At 42.4% G+C, this 27,213-nt stretch overlaps 1 protein-coding gene across 2 annotated transcripts; it reads left to right on the forward strand.

The window, feature by feature from the left end:
* The first annotated feature begins 626 nt into the window (after positions 1-626).
* LOC119731098 (cell division cycle and apoptosis regulator protein 1-like) lies at positions 627-27,161 on the forward strand. 2 transcript variants are annotated; one of them, XM_038204113.1, is made up of 20 exons: positions 627-810; positions 3,803-3,917; positions 4,193-4,413; positions 5,847-6,058; positions 7,535-7,649; positions 9,270-9,417; positions 9,560-9,932; positions 10,675-10,900; positions 11,864-12,144; positions 14,993-15,251; positions 16,786-16,863; positions 17,242-17,466; positions 18,164-18,352; positions 18,983-19,081; positions 20,575-20,682; positions 21,703-21,787; positions 22,747-22,940; positions 23,763-23,919; positions 25,051-25,239; positions 25,509-27,161. In XM_038204113.1, the coding sequence occupies exons 2-20, from the start codon at positions 3,851-3,853 to the stop codon at positions 25,814-25,816; spliced, it is 3,534 nt and encodes a 1,177-aa protein (XP_038060041.1). In that variant the 5' UTR covers positions 627-810; positions 3,803-3,850; the 3' UTR covers positions 25,817-27,161. The 2 variants fall into 2 exon arrangements, with proteins under 2 accessions (XP_038060041.1, XP_038060042.1); XM_038204114.1 differs by having other exon boundaries at positions 14,993-15,239.
* The last annotated feature ends 52 nt before the right edge of the window (positions 27,162-27,213 follow it).

The following is a 27,213-nucleotide window of genomic DNA, read 5'->3' on the forward strand; positions in this document are numbered from 1 at the left end:
CAGGGGCGGATCGGTTCATAACCCGGGGGGGGGGGGGATATGAAGTAGGGAGGAGGGGGGGGGGGTGAGTGAAGGCATACCAAAATAAGGCACGCCCTGCAAGGGGGAGGTGTACATCCCCCCCCCCCACCACCCCGAAAATCTACGATATGCTTTCTCCTTCATTCTTAGGCAATTCGAGAATGGACTTAGGAATTTCAGCATTCCATTTACGATTTTTTCCGACATGTTACAAATATCATTTTTGCAACTTTTGTATTTTTTTGCATTTATACCATAGGTCCTTTTGGTTGGTAAGTAGTTTGCAACAGCTAATTCTATTTTTCAAGTATCATTTTTACTAGAATCATAAGGGCCAGCCGCTGAACTGAATGGGGCCGGGGGGGGGGGCGCCATGCGGCGAGAATTTGACGTTTTGATTGCCTGCGTTTTTTTAAAGATCCAATTAAGGACAAAATAATTCCAAACGACTTCTGAACGGATTCTTAATTTATCGTTTATTATATTTAGTCAAGCGGGGAGAAAATGGAACATACTGGACCACGTGCACCATACCATGGCACGTCATCGAACGCAACTTGCATTTATGAATATTAATTATAACGTCAATCTACCCACCATGCATTGCGCTTTAATTTGCATACCGGCTACACAATGCATAATGGTCGTTCTACCTGCCTTCACGTGAAAGTGCGTCACGTTTCGAGCCAAATTTTACACAATTTTGAGGACAAATCAGTTTTCTAATCGATCAGTCTTGCTACAGAAGAGCGCTTCGAAATCATAAAGAAACGTTCCGGACGTTGAGAGGTAAGAAGTCAATTAATTTGTAGCACCATTATGTTGCCCAAATTCCGGACGCCACTTCTGTGCGGAATTCCTTCTGTGCCCTGTGGTGGTTGTGTACAAAGTCTATGGAGAGTCGAGTGCATTTTCAAAGTACAGTCGTTTTCCTAGTTCCGGATAGCAAACATCATTCAGGCTGCTTTCGGCTCAACTACTCCACGAATTCCAGTGACATTGGTTTAAAAGTTTACCTTGAGTGATGAAGATAGGCCTAGGGCGTGAAAATCTATTTTTCGGCCAGAACCACCCCGAATCAAACACATTTTCTGATAAAGTATTATTTAATTTTCCAAAAATAGTTCATTCAAGAGGATTCCAGCAAATTTTCAAAAGAGAATTAACGTAAATAATTTTGAAACTTTTGTCTGCAGTGCAACGGCACGAACTCCGCACAGACCGAGAACTTTGCACACGGCACAGAAGTACGTCACACAAAATTGATTAACGCGTGTGTAGTTGGGTCGTATGTGCACGCGTGATCTGGAACTAGGCAAAAGCACACGGTCATTCGTTGGCGAATTTTCAAATATTAGAGACGCTACAACTTATTTTGATTGAACAAACATTCGATGGAAGAGTTTATACGATTGTAGTGAATGACAAAAATATTCCAAACCACACGGTACGAGAGATATACCGAGAAAAAAATTTATCGTCGATTCGCAGCTCCCGTGATTTTCTTTAAACCGTCCAAAACATGTCAGAGTGCGAGTCAGAAATCTGGCCAAAATTCCTTTTCTAAAGATTTTATCGAAAAGATCTTTGGGTATCAAGAAGCTTACATTTTCCTTTTCAAAATGCACTCCATCAGATTTTTTTATTGGAGACTAATCAAAAAGAGGTAGGTTTTTATTTGAAGCGATCCGGAACTAGGAAAAATCCGGAACTAGGAAAACGACTGTATTTTCTTACAAAATTGGAAAAAATTCTCAGTCCCAGACTCACGTCTTGGAAAGAGGAGTAACTATAGAATGCAGGGCCAAGCTGAAAAAGGGTTTTTCTGTAGTTGGATGCGATGTGAGGAGTGGGGTCGTTGAGTAGAATGGCACTCTTTTGAGAACAAACTAACGCTGGTATATGAGACTTCTCCTATGCGTATGAACGTAGATCTATGTATAAAAAAAAATAGAGGGCGGAGAGCGAAGCAACGTTGAAATATGAGACTTCTATGCGTACGTGGGTTTGGGAACGGTATGAATGTAGATATGTATAAAAAAAAAATTGAGGGCTGTATAAAGAGTGAATTATTGACAAATATGTAGTATAATATACCGAGTGAGACGGCTTCGGATGTCTTGGATGCGTGGATGTGCGGATGCGCAGATGCGGGGTGGATGAGCATGAAGTCATCAATAGAGGGCGCTTTATTTACCCCACGACCCTCTACTGTATTTACCCTAGGACCCACAGCTTTATTTCCCTATCTAAAACCAACCCCAACCTTCCCTCTCTTTTTGTCTTGGATGTGTGGATGCGCGTATGCGCAGAAGTTAACTTTAATCAATAGAGGGCGCTTTATTGGATGCCTGGATGTGCGAATGCGGGGTGGGCATGTAGTTAATTTCAATCAATAGAGGGCGCTTTATTTAAAACCAACCCCAACCTACCGTCTCATTCCGTCTTGGATGCGTGGATGCGCGGATGCGTGGAAGTTAACTTTAATCAATAGAGGGCGCTTTATTGGATGCCTGGATGCGTGGATATGCGGGGTGGGCATGAAGTTAATTTCAATCAATAGAGGGCGCTTTATTTGATGCCTGGATGCGCGGATGCGGAGTGGGCATGAAGTAAATTTAATAAATAGAGGGCGCTATAGAAAACCGACTGCGCGTCCACGCAGCCATGGATGCGCGGATAGAATGGAGTGGCCCTGTATTCTATAGTTGTACCTGGAAAGATTCTCATATCTGGCCGTCACTACTTTTTCTCTTCAGTGACCTTAGTATCAGCCGTCAGAGAGTGATATGTCCTAAAAGTCAAATTTAGCACAATAGCACTAGCAGGGAAAATATACTTTGAAGTATTTTACCATTTTGGACATGTTGGACATGTTGGAAAGAATGTTGCAACCTGATGCTACACTTCAGCGGTTGTCTTTGTATACAACCGCTGTACGTCTATGGAGTGTCCAGAAAATGTTCTAAGTATTTCTTACAAAACTGGTAATGTTTCTTAGTCCCAGATTTAGTTCGAGTAACTAGGACTCTACGAATCGCCTTTTTTTAAACATTTGAAGATGGTCAGGCGATAGTAGGGTCCTTGGATCTTAGAGTACATGGCGATACCAATAACCTATTTTGACCATTTTCACTCGTACCCCCTATCAAAATCTTCAGATTTCACCCCCAAAACAGTCCTGAAACTGCCTAATGCGCCCCTGTAGGCTTAGTTCAGTGTAGTCCGAATAACTTGGACCCAACTTATCGCCTTTTTTAACATTCGGACATCATGGACATGGTCTGGCGATAGTAGGGCCCAAGCTAATTCATATGCCAAGAAACACAATTCTGTCATTTACCCCAAAACCCAACATTGCCCCCCAAAAAACATCAGATTTCACCCTCAAAACGGCCTCCAAATTACTAGATACGCCACCTGAGGTACAATTAGGCATCGATGATTAAGATGGTTGTATTGAAGTTTACTTACGATCCGGATAAAAAGTGAAATTTCCCGTTCAATTCCGAGAGCTCCCCTTGTGATCGTTAACACGTTAAATTTCCGACTCGCGTTGGAATTGCGATGTGGTCATCATGCCCAGCGTTCATTCGATGGTCCCCGTATCCCGAGTGCGATTCCGTTACCGATCGCGCATGATGCATCGATTATGATAATGAGTGGACTGGATCACGTTTGTAAACGCAAGTGCATTTTGAACGATAAAAGGGAGTCGGGAACTAGGGCATGAGTTCAAAATATCAAACAAATATTTTTTCATCCTTCTCAAACTGTGCAGTGACTGCTGTCTTGCGTATGGTTCCTTGACTGCAACAATACGGCAAACATGGCACATTTTGGGCCCACAGCCCGAAAGGACCCCCCATGGACACAGCTGGGTGCAGCCGGCATGGGTAAGTACAATCTATTAATTTCGTCAACTTTTAAATACTCCGAACATGAGCAGGTCTTTGAAAGGAAGCCGAAATGAGTGCAAATGTTAAACAAATAATGAATATTTGTGAGTGCAATGTTCAAATACTCAGTTGATGATCACATATTTTAAAATATTGAGCACAGCCTTATTATAGTTTTACATGCTGAACCCGTAACCTGAAATTGCTGTCGCTGTTATGTTATGTTGTGTTCCAACAATATGGCATGGTCTTGTGTTTTTACTATGTCCCAGGTCATGCAGTTATGTCTGCTCAAGGACCGGCGTTAATCAGTAACCCGCAGGCAGCAGCCCCAGCCAGCGTTTACGGCCAGATCGGTGGGCCAGGGGTGCCCCAGAGCATATCCCAGGCCAGCGCTTATCAAATACAGCAACAGCAACAGCAGCAACAACAACAGCAACAACAGCAGCAGCAGCAGCTGCTGGCCCAACAGCAGCAGATTCAAGTCAACCAGGTAATTCAGTTCAAAAGTAATCAACATTCTTGCAAGACTTTCAAAATCCAGCAAAGGCTGTATGGGGTGCTGTGGTCCAATAGTTACGGTGTTTGACTCGTGTGCTGTGGTACATGGGTTCCAATCCTGACCGTGGGAACACGGTGCTTGTGCTCTTGAGCAAGGCACTTTACTATAATTGCCTCGTCCTTCGGATGGGATGTAAAGCCGTAGGTCCCTTGTGAAACAGCAATTGCAAAAATAGCAGACAAAGCCACAAAATACCAGATTCTGCATATGATTACACATGTTTTAACACCATCCTCAAGGCATAACTCATAATTACAAAGCTGGCTGAATGTCAAGTTGGTATAAATTGTATGGGGCAGATACATGCATGGCCAGTGGGAGTATATGGAGGGGGAGTGTGGCCAAGATGTTAGGGTTCATGACTCATGATCAGAGGGTCAGGGGTTCGAATCCAGCTGCTGGCCATGTGTCCTTGGGCAAGCCACTTTATCCCACTTGCCCCTCTCCACCAAGGAGTATAAATGGGTACTGGCGTTAGCTGGGGAGTAACCTGCGATGGACCAGCATCCCATCCAGGGGGAGTAGAAATTATCTCCGTCATTTCATGCCAAATGAAATCAGAGATATACCCTGGCTCATGACAGACTTTACTGGCTCGTGACAGACTTTACTTGCTCGTGACAGACTTTACTTAAGACGTCTGTGGCCAAAGCTTATTAGAGTTTTGAAGATCCATGAAGTAGAACGATTCATTTCATCCTTCGGTTTGCCCTTACATGTCCCACAATGCTTTGTGCAGCAATGACAATAAGCCGAGATGACACATCTACGAAAAAGCTTGTTATAGTGCCCTAAAAATGACTTTTGCGGCCATCAAAAATTATAGTTCTGCTTCCGGTTTCCCTACCTACCCTAATTTGACAGCCCCTACCCTATTTTTTTTTATTGGAAAAATGACCAAAAAACACCCAAAACCATCACTTTATACCTTTTACCCTTGACTACACGCAGACGCCTTCATATGACCGTAACACAAAAAAATTGGCCAAAAAAAATTATAAAAAATTCCCTGCCTACCCTACCCTATTTTCGAATGCAATGTAATCGGAAGCAGAACTATTATGTTTTTTTGGCCTGAGCACTTTCACTTGACTTACATCAAAACTGTTTTGTAACTACATGTAGATCAGTCAATACTCTGTGCTGTTTCTATACAATTGAACCGTTATCATGCTTGGTAGTTTTTCTTCCAAAAATTTAATTCAAATTTTCAATGTAAAAAGTTTACCACGATCAACTTTTAATTAGCGGATTGTGAGCAATCGAGGCGACATTCAATTCTAAATTACTTGGTTTTTTATAAAAAAAATTGCTGTTCATGAAGTATTTTTTGTAAAGTAAATTTTATTTGCTGGTTCAACCAGATGAATGCACTTCAATCGAACATCGCCGCGCCCACCCTCGCCCAGACCTCCCAAGGCGCAGTGGGCGTGTCGGCCACCCAACTGACGGTGAGTTACCCGGCCCCCCGGTCCACCCAGGCACCCCAACCCAAGCAGCGCGTCTTCACCGGAACGGTCACCAAAATGCACGACACGTTTGGCTTTGTGGATGAGGACGTGTTCTTCCAGACGACGTAAGTAAACCTTTTGAACTTTGATCAGCTCCAAAGAATCATTCGCAATTAAACCCCCCCCCCAAAAAAAAAATGTGAATAACCCAATTACATAGCATTACCAAGAAAAAAATAAAGATTGGACTGATATTGAACATCTTACATAAAATATTTTTGTGACAGGCTGACTATATTAAACATGGAGTTACGTAGGCCTGTGCCGAGTCGACGTCACCATAGCGTGTTTAGTGTCAAGGGTGTGGTGTTGCACGTTTCATAAAGAAACAAAATTCTTAACCCATTTACAAATTTTCCAAAACATTTAAACAAAACCCAAATTATATAAACAGGACCTACATTCACACAATCTTCCTTTGGGTAAAAAGTATATAGCACATATTCATGTTAAGTGGTATACTGCAATCAACAAAATTGTAATTATTGATGACAAATTTAACCCTAACAGAACTCAACCCATCAAACCCCAACGGCATGTTTTGTTGGAATCTGTCAGGATGGGTACAGTACCCCTAAACTGACAGTCTTTTACATTGGGTTGGCACACCTCCAGAATCAAAAGTCAGAAATATGCGTGCGCAGTTTCCCATATGGTGTTGGAATTTGCCAGGATGGGTATGGTTCCTAGTAAATCATGCTGGGGAGTTAAGGTTAATTTCCCTATTTTTTGTCCAAAAGAATTGACATGTATACAAACTACAGCCCATCACATTTGTGAGTTTTGCTCCATCCTGCATACAAAACTCTTAGGTTATTGGAATTTGGAAGGGAAAAATCAATGTGTAGGTCTGGAAATTACTTCTGTACTTTATCTAAAATCCTTTTTTTTTTCATGTTCAAATTTTCAACATGTTAGGCATAATGTCACCGTTTTGACGAAGTGACACATCTGTGCACGCAGATGCAAAACCAAGTTTTGAGAAAATGGCGTTTGAAGTTGGTGGTTACTGAGACAATAGCCCAGGAGTTAAATAGCCAAAAACAATTATCTCTGTTCATAAAATCGTGTTTAATTAGAAAATATATATTACTAAAGATATCCGTCACTTCGTCAAAACGGAAAATCTACTTCTTCACAAAAATGAGGCATGTGTTTGTACACAGCGCGTGCGCGTACTTAAGTTTATACATTTTAGAACGCAGATGCGTCACTTCGTCAAAACGCAAATCATAGAGGCTTCATATTTCTAATAGCACACGTGTAAAATCAATGAGACAGAAGTGACACAGAGAGATCCGTCACTTAGTCAAAACGAAAAACTTAGTGTGTAGCACTTTCAACACTTTGTGCAATTAGCGTAATTAACAAACGATGGAATGTTGTGTCTCGAAATTTGGTAATCATGTAGAGGACATCATAAAATGATAGAATATCCAAAAATCTCAGATTTCAGAAAATCTCAGTTTTGGACAGCTGTGTCACTTTGTCAAAATGATGACAATAATTGTAATGTGCAAATCTGCTTTCCCGGTAAACAGTTCAGTGAAAGGCCCGATGCCCAAAGTAATGGAAAGAGTGTTAGTTGAAGCAACCTACAATCCCAACATGCCCTTCAAGTGGAACGCTACCAGGATACAAGTATTGCCAAGTCAGGTAAGATAACCCCCTCCCCCACCCCCCCACCCCTAATTCACATCCTTCCCCAAAAGCTAAAGGATGAAAAATGGTTTACCCCAGTGCGCATAGACCAATTGCATCAAGACATTTAGTCTAAGGACCGTGGTAGATCACTTGATCACACTTTTAGACTTGTTGTCCAAGGGCATGCAAGAAAATATTCACAAGCTCACTCGGTGGGATTCTAACCCACAACCTCCTGCTTGCTAGTTCAGACATCTCACCACTCAACCAGTGTTTGTTGGGATCAGCTGGCTGGTTCGAATCTGATAAAGCAGCGGAAAACGCAACCAAGGTTTGGCTCAAATCTGTAATGCTATTCTGAAACGGGCATTTATAAATACATGAGACAGTTTTCCCATTCCTATTGGTTGAGAGCCCATCACCTGGGTGGTTTTAAACTGCCGGTTAAAAACCAGTCAGTGATGTTTAAAACCAGTCACGAGGGCCCGCGCTCTGCACCACATACACGCAGTACACGCTCCTCGCTCCGCCAACTTGAGAGCCACTGATATGATCTCCATAAAAGAAGAGATGTCTGCACCCTTACACCACACGCACCATAGAAAAGTCCTGGACACGGAGTAAAAATGGGAGCACAAAACCGTCAGAGCTTTGTCAACTTTTCGACTTTTTATGGTTTTTAACCAAAAAGGTATTTATGGTAGCAGACCAGTAAATAAACTTCCATAGACCCCAATGGTAAATACTCACAACTCTCCAAGGTGTTCGAGACACACATCAAATTAAAGCTTATTTCATCAACTTTCATTTTCTTTTCAATTTTCGGGGGGTCAACTGATGACTTTTAGGAGAAATTTCCATCTGAAGACGATCACCGCTGAAAATAGTCCTGAAGCCATCGCCATTTTGAAAACGATGTCTACACTCCATTGCAAAATAGAGCGCTTTTAGGGTCTAAATTACATCAAAATAACACAGAACTGCAAGCTCCCAGTCCTGTGCACGGCTTCCACCCATATTTTTTACAAACCCTCAAGTTCATGGCCCACAGCATGCCCAAATACCGAAGATTTTGAGGGCATGCAAATCGTGATTTGGCCGGCGCAGGCAATTTCGGACCGATTTACTGGTCTGCACCCTATATGAATGGAGATAAAAGTGTAACTGAGCAGTTGTAAACGAGTGGTTTTAAACCGGTTAGGGGCCTGGTCACTGATATAGCCCTGGCCTTCGGCTCGGGCCCCCTCACCGGTTTTTAACCCTTTATTAAGTTGAACAAAGAAATTGACTGGAGCGGGCTTGAACCTGCGACCTCCAGATAACCGTTCCGGTGCTCTACCAACTGAGCTATCCAGCCCTATTTGGTAGTTTCCCAATTTGTCAATATCTTTGTTCAAGGGACGCTAGTCAGAAGTCATAAACCTGTATGCCATGCAGCCAGGGATCACGCCCAAAGTCACGAAACCTTGGAAATAGCAAACGAGGATCACTCACGGAGGATATGGCTTTCTATGACAAATTTTCAAATAAACCACAAACTCCGGGAAACTGACACGTTTATAACTGCTTCATCACACTTTTATCCCCTTGTTATTAACTCCTGACTGTTTTTTCCATCCTCTCTCTTCACAGCAACAGCAGAGCGTTCCTCTCTTGAAGGCCCCGCCAGGCCAAGGCTTGATGGGTCAGGCACCCCCGACAGTCATGGGAATGCAAGGCCAGGTCAGTTTGGCCCAACATGCGCAGGGAATGGCCCCTGTGATAGCGCCCTCTGGACCTGGTGAGTAGCTCCTCTCCTTCGGATCTTCGTTTTTTTTCTCTCCAAAATTTGAATCATTTCAGATTCTTTGTTGAGTTAATAAACAAGGACAATTACTCTGAAACAGGATTCCAGTTTTATTTACTCTTGCTCCCTTCAACAGGTGGACCAGGCTTACTAGCCCATCCCCAAGGCCCACCCCTCCAAGTCCAGCGTCGCCCGGATCCAGTCCGCGCCGACCCACTGCGCTCATCCTACGACCAACGCGAGAGAGAACGCGAAGTGCGCAGGCGGGAGCGGGAGCAAGAACGAGAACGCGAACGGGAACGCGAACGGGAGCGCGAACGTGAACGGGATCGGGAACGCGAACGGGAACGAGAACGGGAGAGAGATCGGGAACGCGAGAGGAGACGTCAGGAGCGGGAGAAGTCTCCCCCAGTGCATCATCGCTCGTACTCCCCACGGAGATCCCCAAAGAGGAGTCGTCGCCCAGTCCCACGCTACGTGGTGCAGATTGCTAAACATTCGCTGGATGTGTAAGTGTGTAATTTCAAAAAAAATTCAAAAGTGTTAAAAGTATGTTGGCGACGGTTAATCAAATTTACATTAATCCTGCTTGCCCTGAGCTTAACCACACACAAGAATTATGCAGGGATATGAAGTGTTTCCATTTTCCAAAGAAGCTTACCTTGAAGGAATTTGACCTGTGGGTGTTAACTCCATAGGCAAAAGTGTCTTTGCAAAACCTGAAGATAAGGCCAAACAAAATAATAAGTCGGTCTCTGGTCAGCGTGCGTGTTGATTTTAATCATGCGCATCGACCTTTTTTTTCTCCAAAATGTTCCGCGGTAGCTCCAACAGCGCCCTCTATTTCCGCACCTCCTCAATTTGTTTTGCCAAAGAGCACCAAGGAAAGGGAAATTGCACCAAGGAAAATGATCGAAAGCATTAAGGCAAGTTATGGAGGACACCAATATTCATGAGGACACCAAAAAAGCAAAATAGTACCGAACCTTGTCTGTACAATCCAAGCTTGAAGAAAGAAAAAAAGCGCGTCGCCGCGTCAATTCCGGAACTTTGGTCTGACCAGAGACCGAATATTTTTTTTTTTTGGCCTAAGTGCATAAGACTAGGTGGGTTAACAACCATTTGGTTCACCACTGCCAGATAGTGACACAGTTGATTATGATTGTTATACATGTACATGTACATGCCTTCCAGAAACTAGACCAAGATGTCTGCAGCATTCTTGTGTTGTTACCATTTCTAATAATTCAGGTACCAATCCAATGTGATAGAGCTGCGTAAGCGTTACAACAACATGTACATCCCCAGCGATTTCTTCCGTTCCACCTTCACCTGGCAGGACGCTTTCCCTCTCTCAAGGCCCCTGGGCATCGGCAACAGCTGCACCTTCCACGTCATGAGCAAAGACGTCGAGGCCCTGGACAAGAACGACACAGTCCTGGAGCCTGCAGACGCAAGCTACAAATACTCTGCAAAGGTAGTCAGATCCCCCTGTTCATTTCTGTGCAAGAAAGCACACCTGGAAATATTAGCCATAATAGATGAAATTCAAATAAGCGTTCACACCAACATGACCAAAAGCCTCAGCATGTACAGTAAACTCCGGCTAAACCGGCACTCTCGGGACCCGAGAATTTGTGACGACTTACGCGAATGCTGACATCTGCTGTAAGTCGTCATTTTGCCGACTTACATGAATGGCCTTTTTGCACACATGATTCATCGCACTAATTGGCTTCGATTTACCCTGGATTATCTCCTTAATGCTTGAGTTGAATCCAGCAAATTAATCCTCGAATTGTATCATCACGTTTGGGGCATGGATAGTGGAGACCACGATACATATGTACGTGCACAGTAAGGAATGAAAAGCATGCGTGGTCCGGTATATACCACGCACGCATTGACTGCAGCAGCAGTTATTCAATACGACGACCCCCAAAATGGACAGAGCGCATGCGTACAGCCGAGAGGCGGTACTGGTATTGATATGCTCACAATGCATATGCGATGTATGCAGTAGGACACCCTTTTTCGACACCGATGCATGCAGCAATCACGGGCCATGCGAAACCGCTTTTCACTTGACACTTTGCCAACCGCAGTACAGGAAGTCGATGCCAATGCGTGATTTGTTGAATGCTGACTTACACAAAGGATTTTGTAATGCTTTTTATGGAAAGGGGACCGAGAGTAACACGACGACTTGAGCGAAATGGCGACTTATAAAAGCCAACTTAGAAATAAAAAATCCAATTTAAATGCATAACGGATTAGGGATTTGACGAGTTGTACGATGTCAGTTTAGCCGGAGTTTACTGTAATAATAACAACTACAGGTACTTTTAAAATGCTTTTAACTAAGATCAAAGCACTTTACATTATTATTACACCTGATTATTGGTTTAACTCACGCCTGCTGTTTTTGATCAATTTGAAGGTAATGCTCATGGCATCGTCCTCCCTGGAGGACTTGTACGAGCAGTGCTGCTCTCGGCCCCAGGACGCCAGCGACGTCCGGGAAAACTTCCAACACCCGACGCGTCTCATCAACTTCCTGGTGGGACAGAAGGGCAAGAACGAGGCCATGGCCATTGGGGGTCCCTGGTCCCCGTCGCTAGACGGTCCCGATCCCGTCAACGACAGCACCGTGCTGATCAAGACGGCTATTCGCACCACCAAGGCACTGACGGGAGTCGACCTGAGTGAATGCTTACACTGGTATGTCTCTTACAATCTCTCATGCATGTCTTAATATCAAAACTCGGGCAGGAATCTTAAGTCAAGGAGCATCCTTAAAATCATTAAATTATAAGTACTGTAGTCTATTTTAGATCTCAAATATTGAGTTTTGTATTGTGTGTAGTTTATCTTAGTTGAGGAGGTAAGTGGTCGAGGATTGCGTTAATAATATTGAAAAGGGGAAAGCACGGCGCCTTTGGGGATAAAGAAATATTGGTTTTGAGGAAATTGGCATCTGAGAGAACCTTTGTGAACTTTTGTTTTGATTGGTGGACATAGCCTGGCTGTATGTGAAAGGTAAGGCAGTAAATATGGAGTGGTTTCACAGAAAGCAGGGGGTCGTGGGTTCGAGTCCCACCCGAGTGATTTGTCCAACTTTCATTCGGGAGGTAACACACTGAGTACACAGTGTTTATACGTCTGTAAACATGGTAAAGGGCAAAACCTAATATGAGTCAACATCGCTTAACCTTAATTGACATAGACATGTTTGTTAAATTGCTTGAGCAAAATGCTTTGGCGCCCTCGCTGATGCGTCAAAACGCAACACAGCGCTGACCCAGTGACGTATTCTCGAGCTCATAATAAAAGTTGGGACATAAGCCTTCGAGATCCGACATCATCAGCTGCGAGATTCCTGATTGTTTTTGCATGGGGTTGCGACAGGTAGTGTCAACCCACTATTGATGTGCATATGTACATGTACCACAACTTTTTTGTTAGCCGTTTAAATGTTTAGCCATTACACAAAAGCTGAGGCCTGCCTATTACATGCATGTCTGCAGACCAGCAGTAAAAACCTCAGTACTTGTACCTTGCTTGTAATCTAGCACTGCGGTGCTTCTAAGGTTTTGTAAATTAAACAAGTTTGAGAACATGGTTAATTATTTGTGCTATACATGCATGTTTAACTCAAAGGAAGATCGCGTGAGGTTAGGTCCTTTTTTTATAATTTGGGTTTCATTTCAACGTTTTGAAAATTACGAGGCGTACGAGGGTGAGGCGCACCATTTTGAATATGCAGTGTTTCATTGGAGAGGCACACGTGAGGTTGCCTACATGCGCAGCGTGCATGGCCCAATGGGTCTGTCTGTTCCTTGTATAGTCTGTGTCCACTTCCAAATACCTCAAAGCTGAGACGGTAATGAAGGTGTGATTTGTGAGGCGCTCTGGCAAAATGAGACAGAACAGGGCAGAGGTCGAAATGAGGGTTTGCGGTTTTTAGGAAAGAGAATAACATTCTTCTTACAATACTGTTTGTAGCACTTCAGTGGGACATTCCGTTGACAAGTTAGGGATGTTTAACCTGAACCTCTTGAGCACTTTTACGAGAAAGTATCCTGAATCCGCCAAGATCAGCCAGTTTTGTGATGCAAACAATTTTGGTGTCCTGAGTCCATGAGAGTCCACCAGTGAGTCCATCAGAATCCACCATTGAGTCCATCAAAATCCACCAGTATAGTACATATACCTCATGCACACCAAACATACATGTATAGCAAAAGGAGTTAAACTATTGAGAAAAATAGTCGCCCTCTTTCCGTTTTTGGCTTTTTTCTGCATTACGGCCTGTGCGCAGTTCTGTCTGATTTTGCCAGAGGGCCCTACATTTTACCTTTGACTCGGAGATGGGTGCGGGGGTGGGGTGGGGACGCGCTGGTGCGTCTAGATTTCAGTTGAGTTTGTATCTGAGGTGCATACACTGCTAATCACTGTTGTTAAAAGGTGACAAGTAACGAACATGACCATTTGGGAAATTTGTTTTGTAATGTTGGGATCTATCAAATCACTGTGGACCTTCGCTGGCAACACTCTTTAGAAAGAGGGAGAATGTTTGGGTCCCATTCTTGATGTTCCATCAGTTTAGTTACAATAACTCTCAGCTATTTCATAAACTAGAAGGTTTGAGAATATGTAAAGGTCTGAACTATTTGGTTGTGCCTTTGGAAGATACGCTACCTGGCCAGAATTTATGCAAATTTTGAGATAGTAGGTTTTTTGTGGATACATTTTCATGATTACAAGGGAACAGTTCGGCCATGAATTGCAATTTGCTGTTGTGGTAGTGTGAAGCTAACAGTTTTGTTGCAATGATAATTTTGTTTTGTTTTAATTCATGAGTGCCTCTCAAAGCTTATGTTCAGAAATCCACAATTTAATTTACGTTCACAACAAACAGGAAGTGGACTACCTAAGACTGGTTCAAACTGGAATTGGTTACGCCAAAAAAAAAGAAAAAAAGATAAAAATAAAAAAAACATGGAATTGATACCCAAAATGGAAGAAAAACCTCAATATTTGGTTTTTTTTTTATTTCTTATTTAGGAGTGGAATGGGAATTTCAAAGAAGAATTTTTTTTTTGCGAAATATAATTTTGGGTGAAATTGTTGGAAATTTGTATTGACATTTAAAAAAAATCTTTTCAAATTTGAAGTTGCATTCCATTCATGACTGTCTCACATTAGTGCATAGAGTCTTGGCAGTAGATTTTAAATTCAACTTTAATTCTAGTAAATTTTTTTTAAATAGTGTAACACCCAAATTTTGATTTGTATTCAAACTCACAAAATCTCCCCATCTGCATTCTGTCCTACTGTGCATGTGGTCGTACACAATCTGTTCAAATTGCTTCATTAAAACCTCCTCCTCACAAAATAATTTTTTTTTCTAATATTTCTGTAAACTCACTTGATGAATCATCTCTCGCTAACCTGACTTCTAGTTTTTATGGTACATCTTAAGGTGGTTGGTTTTCGAGGTTTTAAACCAACTCGCAGCCTTTGGCTCGGGTTTACGTTAATGCACTATCATTCAAACCCCCACCAGGTACCGCTTTCTCGACCTCCATTACCATCGGCCCGAGCGCATCTCCAAGGGTCAACTGGTCCCCGCCAGTGTTGAAACTGTGGTTATTTTCGTTCCGGATGTATGGCATCTTTTACCCACCAGGGCGGAGTACGAGGGGCTGGGAGCCCGCTACAAGAAACGGCTGGAGGAGAGACTAGCGTCGCAGGAGCGCCAGCCTCCGGGCAAATCCTCCAGCACTGGAGGGGACGGGGCCGGCGACACACAGGCACTGAGACTAGTATTTCTGCAGACTCACTTTTAACCCCCGAAACACAACCCTCCCACCTTACATTAACACATTCTCAAATCACCTCATCACACAAAATATATATCTCAAAAACTTATTTTTTTCCCCCATGGCTGTTCGCAACGCCACTGCCAGATGAACTTCACCAACAAATGACCAGCTTTTCAGTGTTACCCACTGGCAGCTTGTCCATCTTTAATCTTTCATTAGAGACACCATTTTCTTGCAGCAAAAAAAATTAAAAATGAGTTGAGAAATTTCTCGGCAATTTCTGGGCCCACCCCAGAAAAGAAAGTATTTGCTAAACTCGAGGATTCAGTACGCATCCCAGCTTCTGTTTCAACTAATCAGTTTTTGGAACCAAGTTTTCCTGAGATATTTTCAACATTTGATTTTTTCCATATTCAGTTCAAGCACAACTACATCTACAGCAAAAACAATCACCAAAACAAACAAGTATTAAACCTATAACGTTTGTTACAACACGCATTACATCACCAAAAACAGCAACCCTTTTTTTCCCCCCATACCAGTTGAACTTTTTCACCCTTTTGTATCCAAACAGCGTTTTCTCGGTAGCAGTGAGTACCAAGCTTATGGCTTTTACCTGGAGCTTATTGTGCAACTCGACAAGACTTCATTTATTCCCCATTTAAAAAAAAAAAAATTAATAAAATAATGATATTTTTGCCTTTTTTGGGGTGGGGGTGGGGGGGGGGGGTGGGGGCACTTCATAGTGCACCATCATTATCATCATTCTTCTACGTAGAGCCACCCAACCCATACAGTCATAGTTGGGTTTTAAATAAAGAATTAAATTGAAAGCAAAAATACGGACCCTCTTTTTTTGTTGGAGATCAAGCACATGGGTCAAGGTTTCACAATTCAATCATTCGCTGACTGGTTCTGTATTTTCAGAATCGTGTACTGGGCTTTTGAAAATCAGAGTACGTTCAAAAGGAACGGGTATTCTACAGGGAAGGAGGCGAAAAAAAAATCCAAAAAGTACAACCAGCGAAGTCGATTTGATTCCGGAAAAAAAGCATCCCATAATCCTTTGGGATGTGACCTTTAACCTCAACGCTTATATCCGTTTCACAGATTTAAACACAGGCTCAACCCTCTCTCTGGCTTCTTGGAAACAAAACGAAGACCATCATACCACGAAAACACCAGAACGATCAGGATGCAGTTTCAGAAATTGCATCATTTTTTCTTTTTTAAAAGTTTACTATTTAAATTTTTTCTTTTTTTAATATTTCTATTTTACCACAAACTCCTAGCATTGATCGGCAAAACAGCCTAGGCTTTTTGACCCAAAGTCAGACCAACAAAATTTTAGTCAAGCTTAATATATTTCTGGTTACGTCAGGACTTTCTTAATTATTATTTTAAAGTTAGGTTTTAAAATTTAGATACGTACTTTTCATCCAACACGAAAAGTTCATCTACTGTACTGAGTGTATATTTCCGATGTTACCACGATCCGATGTCTGACATTCTTATGTTTGTGTTTTCTTCTTAGGATGACGAGGATGGTTCTGAGTCTTCAGTGAACATGACCCCGACACATTATCGTCTGCTGGACCCTAAAACAATGAAGGTAACGTAGGTCTTGCTATCAATTTAGTGGAGTGCTGTGGCCTCGTGGTTAAGGGCACTGGATTCGTGGTCTGCGGGTAAAGCTGCAGGTTGTGGGTTCGAGTCCAGCCGGGGGCATGGTGCGTGTGCCCTTGGGCAAGGCACTTTGTCACTCATTGTAAAATATGTGATAGCATTGCAGCAGTGGCAGCTGTTTGGGTGTAATCACCCTTTTTTCCAAAATGTCCATCAAAATGCTTGTTACCACTCTAGGGGCGGTATACCTTGCGCATGCGCACTATAATCATTCATGCCCTGATTTGATACTGACCAAACCCCCAGGCTGATGGCCTAATGTTATACACAAAGTCCAATGTCTATGAATTCTCTCCCCACACAGGTGAATGACTTGCGGCATGAGCTGGAATGCCGCGGTCTCAACTCCAAGGGACTGAAGTCACAGCTCATTGCCCGCCTGACCAAGGCGGTCAAGATGGAGGCGGAGAAGGAAGAAGAAGAGGGGGAGGGGGGCTCAGACGGCCCCCCGGGAATCGAGAAAGACGAGACGTCAAGGGACAAAGACACCAAAGACGATGAGGAGATGGAGACGGAACAACAAAAGGAGGTCAGTTTGTTTTGGAATCAAATTATCCTAAGTCTGCCCAGAGAAAAAAATTCTTCATAGACAATTGACGGCGCTACACTGGTAAAATCAGACGTTAATCAGTGCAGCTGTCTGTGGCCGAACAAAACCGGCGTCAAGTGGTTAAAGGGAATATACATCATTTGCTTTTGCTGTAATTTTCAGAAATGGATGGAATTGGGGGGTTGGAAATATATAGCAAATATAGTTACACTGACTTTTTTGAGGTTTTGGGTTCGAAAATGCTATAAAAACCAAGAAAAACAATCATTTTCCTGTAGTCTGGTTCCCTGACTCCATATAAGAAGAAACAGAGCAGTTTACATACATTGGGGAATTGTATGGTCCAGGGAACCAGTCTAGCTGGCTTGTACCCGTTCATAGGTGTGTAATCGATTGCAAACAAGTGCGATGGTCAATTGGGGCCAGTATTTGAAAAAAAAGCCAGTTTCTTCCAACGCTGGTCGGCCGACCAGCGTTGGAAATTGATACGAAAATACCACTTTTCTTGAAAATGACAGTATACCAGGTGCCATGATTTTACAAGATGCTTTACACTGTCATTCACTAACAGTCCAGCAAGGTATTTCAAATGATTTGGTAGTTTTATTTTTTGATGTTTGCAAATGTTGTATTTTCCCTTGAAGTAAGGATTTTTCTATTGTCTTCTGATTTTCAGGACAAGAGAAAGCTGAGCGACGAGAAGTTACGTCGCGATCTGGAGCGTAAGACCACTCTGCCCGACAATCCCGTGATCTTAGTCCACCCGTCAGCGACCGCCAAGAGTGGCAAGTTTGACTGCAATGTGGTCTGTCTCAGCGTTCTGTTGGACTACAGGATTGAGGACAATAAAGAACATTCCTTTGAGGTTGGTCATCTGGACATGAATTTGTTTTATTCCCTCCCTTTTGCCTTTTGACATTGTAAAAAGTATTATGCTTTTCCAAAATTTCTCACAAAGCAGTTACTGCTACATGGAGGCTTTACTGCCTTGTTGCTTCGCTGGGAAAGAATGCATGGATCAATTGATCAAATGGATGAACGCACACACCCACACACCCAGCTCGTTTTTACTATCGGCTCCGTTCGCAAGTACCCCCTCACCGGCAAAGAGAGTACAGTTGGGGGTGACCGACCAACACCATCTTGCCTGACTGCAATTCATTTGCCGCGAAGTGCTGCCACTGCGTGTTCATAGTACAAATCCCCTGGTGTACGTGCGTCACACACAAGGAACGGTGGGCGTCAACCAGCGAAATGTCCCGCCCATGGGACGTCGTTGCTAGGTAAAAGGGCGCCCTCTTTTGTCGGCGCACGGAGCCCATACTGTATTAACAGTGATTGGTTGTCATAACCTAGATGTCACTCAGAGATCTGTCTTGCTTCAGTAGTGACTGCTACAGTTTGTTACGCTTCATTACATGCAAGCCACTTAACATTTCTCGTTCATTCCATCCTGTCAGTGCATTATGCAAAGTTTCTGTCTTCTTATTTTTAGGTTTCTCTGTTTGCCGAGCTCTTTAATGAAATGCTGCAGAGGGATTTTGCATTCAACATCTACAAGGCTCTGTACCGAGCCCCTGAGAAGAAGGATAAGGTGAATTTTTGTCTAAATATTTGTTATAAAGATTGGCGTGCACAGGTGCTGTCAACTATTACAAATTTTTCCTAATTTATTATGAATTTTTTTTTTTTAATTACGAAAATACGAATTGCCTCTAAAAAATTACGAATTTCCCATTTTGTACCTTATGAAAAAAATATAGTTGTAAAGTATCGTTTTTTTCCCGATAACTTCTGGCAAAATGTTACGATAATGGATGGACTGGTGACAAGTCTAATAAGCAATGTGGTCAAGCACCTGATAGACATCAATGCAGTGTGCGCAGTGGAGTACTTGAGGACCAGACTAAAAATATTTCTCAATGGTGTGTCATTTGTGTGCACCTCGTGGATGTGTGGTCGTGTGAACTGAATACATGTACTTTTCAAGTTTGCAAGGTATGTTGGCGGGATATTTCTATTGCATACGGTGGCCCTAAATCATTGTGTGTAAAAACATGATACAAACTCGAAACTCAACATTGATAGCATGCATCTCAAAAACATATGCGCCCATGTTATTATTGTTATTATTTATTTGACTTCAACAAACAAATACAGACAGTATTAAAACAAAATTAATTAAAAAAAAAAAAAAAAAAAATTAAAATTATCCTATGGCCTACAGTACATTATTAATCACAACAAGAAGGGTATGCACATGTACGTGTACATGTAAACCATGTACCTGTACTCGATGTTGGTAAAGCTGGTACATACGCTGTTAATATACGAGCAGTTGAAAATGACCGCGCGGGTTGATTACTAATTGGGATTTTGAAAAGCTGGCAGCTATGTCCGTATCTTGTGCTATCTTGCTTTGAAACACAGAAGAATGACACATCCGTGTTCAGATATTCATCCTCTTTTACCCAAACCATACATGATGGTGACAATTGACAGTTTACCACAAGTAAAAGTGACGCATACGTTTAAAACGTATGACGTCACAAGACCACACAAACTGAAGGCCTATCCGGTTCACTAACTGTAACTGTCATTGGCTTGAAATGGCAACCGCTGGAGATGCTGACTTCATATTTCCTATTGTTTGAATTCTATCTAAAGCCCTTTTCACACTAGAGCCTCTCAACCCGGGTTGAACTCAACCCTGGGCGAACCCAGTGCCGCCCCAGGTTGAGTTTTTGATTTTTCAACCCCGCGTTCAACCCCACATTGTTTCACACTTGTTTTATGCAAATTAAGCTTATCATGCTCAGTTACTACTGTTTTGAACCCTGGCAAGAATTTCAACCCGGGTTGAAAATCTAAACCCTGGTCTAGAGCAGGGTTGAGTTCAACCCGGGGCGAAATCAATCTCGGGGTTGACGCAGGGTTGACGCAGGGTTGAAATTCTTCAAGTGTGAAACGATGCATGTTTTTAACCCTGCGTCAACCCCGATATTTGTCTAGTGTGAAAAGGGCTTAATTAAGGTTATTAACTTCTTACTCAAAGTGTTGCACAAAATTTTGGGGTTTTTTTCCCAGGAGAAGGACAGAAAGGACAAGGAAGAGCCCAAAGCCAAAAAACGCAAGACGACCGACGAGAAATCCGACAAGGAGCGAGACGACCGGAAAGACCGAGAAGCAGACAAGGTGAGAGCGTAAAAAAGAACTTCAAGTCACCGGTTTTCTTGTAATTGACCAAGATTTGAACACAACACAAATGTTCAACAAGAGCCCCGGAAATCACTTCCAGTGAGCTCTCCAATCCTCCTGCTTATTGTGTCTATTAAAACCTGAAATTTAAAAAAATTGCATATTTAGACGCATCTTTGGAAATGACCTTCTTTTATTGTTTCCTTCAAAATGACAGCATGCCAGAAAGAATAATTTCACAGGGAGTTTAGTGTCATAACTACCTTTTAAACCAAGAATGGTTTTGAACAATAATTTTGTCAGTTCCTTCTGATGCAAATGATATACTCTACCTTTAAAGGTATAGTCCATCATTTGTAATTTGTGCATTTTGTTCGTTTGAAGCAACAAAAGTGCTCAAATCTAAAGCAGGGTGCTGAACAACTAACTTGATGAAGTTTCAGCTCAGCTTCAGCTGTATATTTCGAAAAAACAACATTCTAAGATTTCGATTTCAAATCAAAAGTTGCTGAATCATGTTTTCAATTGGGCCTGAATTCAGCGTCCGAGACACGTTCTCACTAGCCGATAGCAGCTACGTGATGTCGCGCACTGATCCGACGAATTATAGCAACCGCGCGCACACGTGTGCATCGTGCCAATGCTTGCGCGCACTTCGCCGAATAAAAAAACGAACTACTAACAGAAATTTCCAACGGTGCTTCTTAAGACGCACCGTTGGAAAGGCCTTCTTTCGTTGATTTCTTCATAAAGACAGCTTGCTAGAAAGAATAATTTCACAGGGAGTTTAGTCCCCTTACTATCTTTCAAACAAGTATGTTTTTCAACAATAATTACGCCAGTTACTTTTTGGATAGCTGCAAATGATGGACTCGGGCTTTAAGTTCCTTGGAAACATTGAGGAAGAGCAGGGGTTTATTTGCATTTTGTCTGGGGGAAAGGTACTCCACACTCAACCAGTGTTATTAAAAGTGTTGCCGTCTTTTTTTTCAACTGTCTTTTTTGGTTTTACAACAGGACGATGAGAAGATGGATGAAGATGATGATGCAGGCGATGATGATGAAGAGGACGGGAGAAGTGATGCAGACGAAGATGAAGACAGTATGTATCACTGCATCTCAAAAACCTGTAAAAATACCTTGTTACTTTAAAAGTTGCGACCAGACCTTCATTCAGAGTCCAAGTGTCCAGCAGCCTTTTTTACACAGTACTTTGTACCTATAGTAAATTAAGTGCTATTTTACTCGTGACATACTTTTTTAGAGTTGCCGCACGATTCCGCAGCTGTGCAATAAATTTGTTGTGAAAATCCTACACACAAGTTACGCACTGTTTGGTGAAATTGGTCGCAGAAGTGCACCCAAGAGAGCCCAGTATCTTTCTGTGTAACAACTTGCTGGGATCATATGCTTAAAAGTAGATCTGGGCTGGTGTTGTGTGAAGTTTGAACTCGATTAAATGCGGACTCATTGGTTGCCCAAGTGAAGATAATTAGGACAGTGACAGGTCACGTGTGTAGTGTTAGAGTCCATGATGTGAAGAGAACCAGATTTAATAAGAGTCCAAATTTTATCTGCTCCGTTCACAAGTACCCCCTCACCGGCAAAGAAAGTACAGTTGGGAGTTACCGAACGACGCCATCTTGCCTGACTGCAAATTTGCCGCAACGCGCGGCCGTACCACCACTGTGTGTACATACTACAAATCCCCTGGTGTACGTGCGAAGGAACGGTGCGCGTCGACCAGCTAAATGTCCCGCCCATGGGACGTCGTTGTTAGGTAAAAGGGCGCCCTCTTTCGTTGGCGCACGGAGCCCATATGACACTGGTACTTGAACGGTCTCTGTAATCTGTGTTTGCACCTAACAGTAATAAAATAAAAGCTATGTCTTGTGACTCATCTTTTAAAAAAAAAGTTTTTCTTTAAATTAAGCTTTTATGTTAACCTATTAATTTACAGCTGGATTAAATCTGTGACAATAGCTCTTATTGGAAATAAAAAAAAAATAACAAAATCCATTACAATTGCTAATCGAACTTTTCTGTTGTCCATCATCACAGCTGACGACAGGAAGCGATCAGACGACAGGAAGAGAGATTCCAAGAAGAAGTCAAGACGTCCCAAGCTGGAGACAATAGACCCTACCCTGCTCCTGTCCTGCGTCTACTTTGATCAGAATCACACCAACTATCTTGCCGATAGAGATGTGGAGGAAATCATCCACAGCATTGGCTTGCATCTGTCCAGATCACAGGTACAAACAGTAATGGATGTTATTTTCCGAAATTCCATAGGTCTCTGAGGAGGAGGTGATCGTAGTTCAATTAATGGGCTAGGTTCAGAAGTACCCCCTCAATGGTAAGAAAGGGAGAGTTGGGGAGACCGCATGCATTCAGACACATTGTCGATGACGCCCGACGCTCACGCGAAGACGCTATGGCTTTGCACACGCTCAGAACACAATCGTGTGCACTTCACATCATACATGTGTCGCGTCCATGGCAGGGTTCGACATAAGCGGTAGCCCGCTAGCCAAACGCTATTCAAAACAGCCGCAGGCTAGTCAAACTATTCCTTAAGTAGCCCGACTGGCGAGTCAAAAATTCTTGGGCTATGGCAAAGATGAAAGGACAGGACGAAATATATCATTAAATTCAGAAAGCAAACCTGTATCAATTTTGGGTCTAATTTTATAACCTGTTTAGGGTTAAATTATTAGATCTGTTTATTAAAGACACTGACAAGATTGTCTCAGGATACACGTTTTAGATGTATGCACATTGTTGTTTATGAGGCACTTTATTACTGGAAAACATGCGGGCTAGTGAATTTCGCGGGTTAGTTAAGAGTCTGTTTCAGCAGCCCCGCTGGCTCGTGAAGAAAAAGTTAACGTCAAACCCTGCACGGGCTCTCGAAAGTGGTCAAACACGCCCTCTCTTGTTCATGCACGGAGCTTATAATCATTCTATCTTCCAAGTGCTGGGTCTTGTACGCCCCATTGCCTTTTATTGGAATTACGCAGTGGAACGGCGCGACGATGGATAAATTCCTCTCGTTATTTTGACTTTTAATCCAGGTGCGTAAGATCGTTCAGAAAGTCGTCTCGCGAGATTCTATGTCCAGAGAGATCTTCAGCTATCGCAAGCTGACAGACCGATCCAAAGATGACAGCGAGGGCAGCAAAACCGATCAGCAGGTCAATGGCCTGGCCACGGATGCAGAGTTGGCCAAGGGTAAATTGAGTACTGCATTCTCCCTAATTACCCCGTTTAAAGGGAAGATACAAAATTTGCGAACATCAAAAAAAGAAATGATCAAATTATCACAAGATACCTTACTGGATTGTTAGGGAATGACAGTCTAAAGCATCCTGTAAAATCGTGGCTCCTGGTGTGCTGACATTTTCAAGAAAAATTGTATTTTTCCAACAATGGTCGGCCGACCAGCATTGGAAAACCTGTTTTTTCCCTTCAAAAACTGCTCCTGGATTTCATATGTAGTTATTCCGCATTTTCTTTGCAATTGATTACGCACTTATGAAGGGGTACAAGCCTGCACGACTGATTCTTTAACCTTATAATTCCCCAAAGGATTGCTCTGTTTATATTTAGAACACCTTCTAAAACAACACTTTACATCAAAACGGCAGAGTATTTTCAGTTGGGTTTCTCGTTGTGGACACTTGATGAATTGAATTTATTAAATCTGCTGTTTTTCACCCGTTTGTGTATTTTATCAACAAGAAATAAGAGAAAAAGGGTGAGTGTTAGTTCGTGAAACCGAAAAAGCTGCGAAACTGTAAATTTTCGTTTTCACGAAGTAACACTCTTCAATGTATACAACACGAGGAAAGTGAAACTTCAGGTCAGCGCGCGCGCGCTCATACAAGGGGAGTGTTACTTCGTGAAAAAGTTTTTGCTCACATTTGAGCAGAGAGCGCGCCATGCATTACAATGGTAAATGGAACTTCAGTGTTACTTCATGAAAACGAAAATCACTTTTGCGCAAAAGTTGCCATGAATAATTAGCGTAATTATTAAAGTAAAGCTCTTGAAGCTTTGAAACTTCGTGTAATGGTAGGCCTTGATGAATATTGTTTAAAAATGTAAAACAATGAAATTCGAAAAAACATATGGTTTAACACATGGAGTGTTACTTCGTGGTGTCGGTGACGATATATATGAACAATGCTTACATCAAAACAAATCAGTTTCGCCCTTCACCGGTGGCAAAACCCAGTATGTCACAGAGTTTCGCCATCCCAGTAGGTGTTTTACTTGTCCATAGGCCCTGAACCTTACCCTTGCCAACTTTCTCTAGTCTCCAGTTTGAATTCTCGTCACTCCTATTTCCACCTCCAACAGGCAACTACGAGCTTCTGAAGGTCGACACGTCCGCCAAGACAAAGTCGGAAGACGCCGAGTCGGAGACAGGGTTGATCACGTTCCAGGGTAGCGTCATCGACGTCCGCAATCTCCTGCAGAAGGTGGAGAAAAGCGACCAGGATCGTCTGACGGCCGAACGCAAGATTGAGGAGATGGAATTCATCGTTGGTGAGTTGTTCGTTAACATTCTCCAAAAAGAAAAACAGAGAAAGGGGCACTTATCAACGAAGGGCTATATAACCAATCAACTTATATTAATAAATTTATATCACAGACAGATCTTTTCGAGACGTTTTTCAAATATTCTATTTGGTAAAATGCTATTCCAATATTCAGTGGTTGATGGAACAGTCTATATTTTCGGCCCCGTTCTAGTTGCTCCCTTCTAGTTGCTCCCTTCATGACCCCTTGTTAATTTTTTGTTTCCTCCGAAAAAGAAAACCTTCGTTCCAACGCTACCTCGTCCGAGGCCAACGCCCGAGGCATGGTGGCCAACCTGGATGACATACGCAAGCGCCTGTACACCACGGAGAAGCAGTTCAAGGCATCTGAGAAGCAGGCCCAAGCTTACAAGGAGACCATCGTCTCCTCCAAGAAGTCGCTGAGTATGGTGGCTGCTAAGCTGGACGAGGCGCTGTCGGAAAAGAAACTGGAGACGGACAAGGACAAGATCAAGACGGAGGTCAAGAAAGAATCGGAAACAACCAAAGAGAAAGACTCCAAACCCGTCAAAGAGGAGAAATGATTGTCTTAGAGATTGTTCTTGTGATTATTCTTTAAACTCCTCTTGTAATGTTTTAAAGGAAGAAAGCTGTTTGATTAATAACTGTTAGAATTTTTTTGTAAAAATAACGTCATGAGTTGCAATTTGAAAAAAAAAAAAGTAATTGCGAGATTCGGAAGCCAAGTTGAGCGTCTCTACAATTTGTGTGCTTGTATTTGGTATTTGGGTGGGGGGGGGGGGGAAATTGATTGAAGAATATCCGAAATTAAGAGAGATTTTCCGAATAAATTGTACTCACAGAATGTGTTCGAAATGCGATGAAAGATTTAAACTGCAACGCACATTGATGGTATACAACATTGATTTAGCCATCCTCGCATAATTCATATTGTAAAAACAAAATCTGTAAAGTTTCAGGGGGAAGAATAACGGGCTTTCTTTTTGTATTGACAGCTTAATATACATTGCGTGTTTGTTTTAGCATGGATTGCATTTTGATCAGGTGAAAAAAACAGCATTGACCAAAAACTTTTCATGTCGATTTGTACATGTTTATAGTACACTTTGTAGTTTTCTTTGTAGTGTGTTGATCATCTTAACGTGGGCCTGTATTAGGTTCATTTATTCCCCTCCGGTTCTAAAAAAAATGTTTGAGATGCAGTTTGTACACGTAGCCCCGGATTTTGTATGACTGCAATACACTTTTCATGGGATATATTACATGTGTTTTTGACACTGAGTCTCTATATGGAGTATTTCGACTGGTTGCCGTTAGGGCTTTGTATGTGTTGTCAGTGCAGGACGTTTTGGCATACCAACGCAGGTATGCACTGGTTCCCAGTCTGTGTACTTGATCATGTTATGTAAGGCGGTATACCAGTTAATCTGTTAGCAGTGCTGGATTTTCTCAGGCTGTGTTTGAATTATGTGGTACGGCTTTGCAATTACACATACACTATGGAAGCGGCTACAGCCTCATTCCATAGATATGTGTGTTACCGTAAGCCGCAGCCAAGTATTCAGACGCTGAGACTTAAAAGCCAGTGACCAAGAAAATATACTTACTAAAACACAATACGTTATGTAGATATTAAAATTATATAGAGCACGGCATGAGTTTAAATCACGAATGTACTCAATGCAACCTCCCTGGAGCACACCTATTCTCTACGATGGACCAGTCCAGGCAGTGTCGACCAATCATCAGCCGTGGCTGATCTAATGCGTTGCATATTAACTAATTCATTTTTTTCCTTCAAATTTCTATATGTATGTATTTAAAAATTGTACATGTAGTATAGGAATGGAAGTGGTGAAGCATTATGACATTAAAATTTCGACCATTTTCTTGTTCCTTTAATGCAAATATTGAATTGTTCCAACAGTCTTGGTTATGTCAAGTGCTGTTTCTGTGATTT

Source organism: Patiria miniata, unplaced genomic scaffold (assembly GCF_015706575.1).
Source record: "Patiria miniata isolate m_02_andy unplaced genomic scaffold, ASM1570657v1 HiC_scaffold_23, whole genome shotgun sequence".
NCBI lineage: Eukaryota > Metazoa > Echinodermata > Asteroidea > Valvatida > Asterinidae > Patiria > Patiria miniata.

Coding starts and splice junctions, on each gene's coding strand:
- LOC119731098 (XM_038204113.1), top strand. CDS start 3,851: ATGGCACATTTTGGGCCCACAGCCCGAAAGGACCCCCCATGGACACAG. Junction 7,650..9,269: donor TACAAGTATTGCCAAGTCAG/GTAAGATAACCC, acceptor CTCTCTTCACAG/CAACAGCAGAGCGTTCCTCT. Junction 25,240..25,508: donor GGAGATGGAATTCATCGTTG/GTGAGTTGTTCG, acceptor CCTCCGAAAAAG/AAAACCTTCGTTCCAACGCT.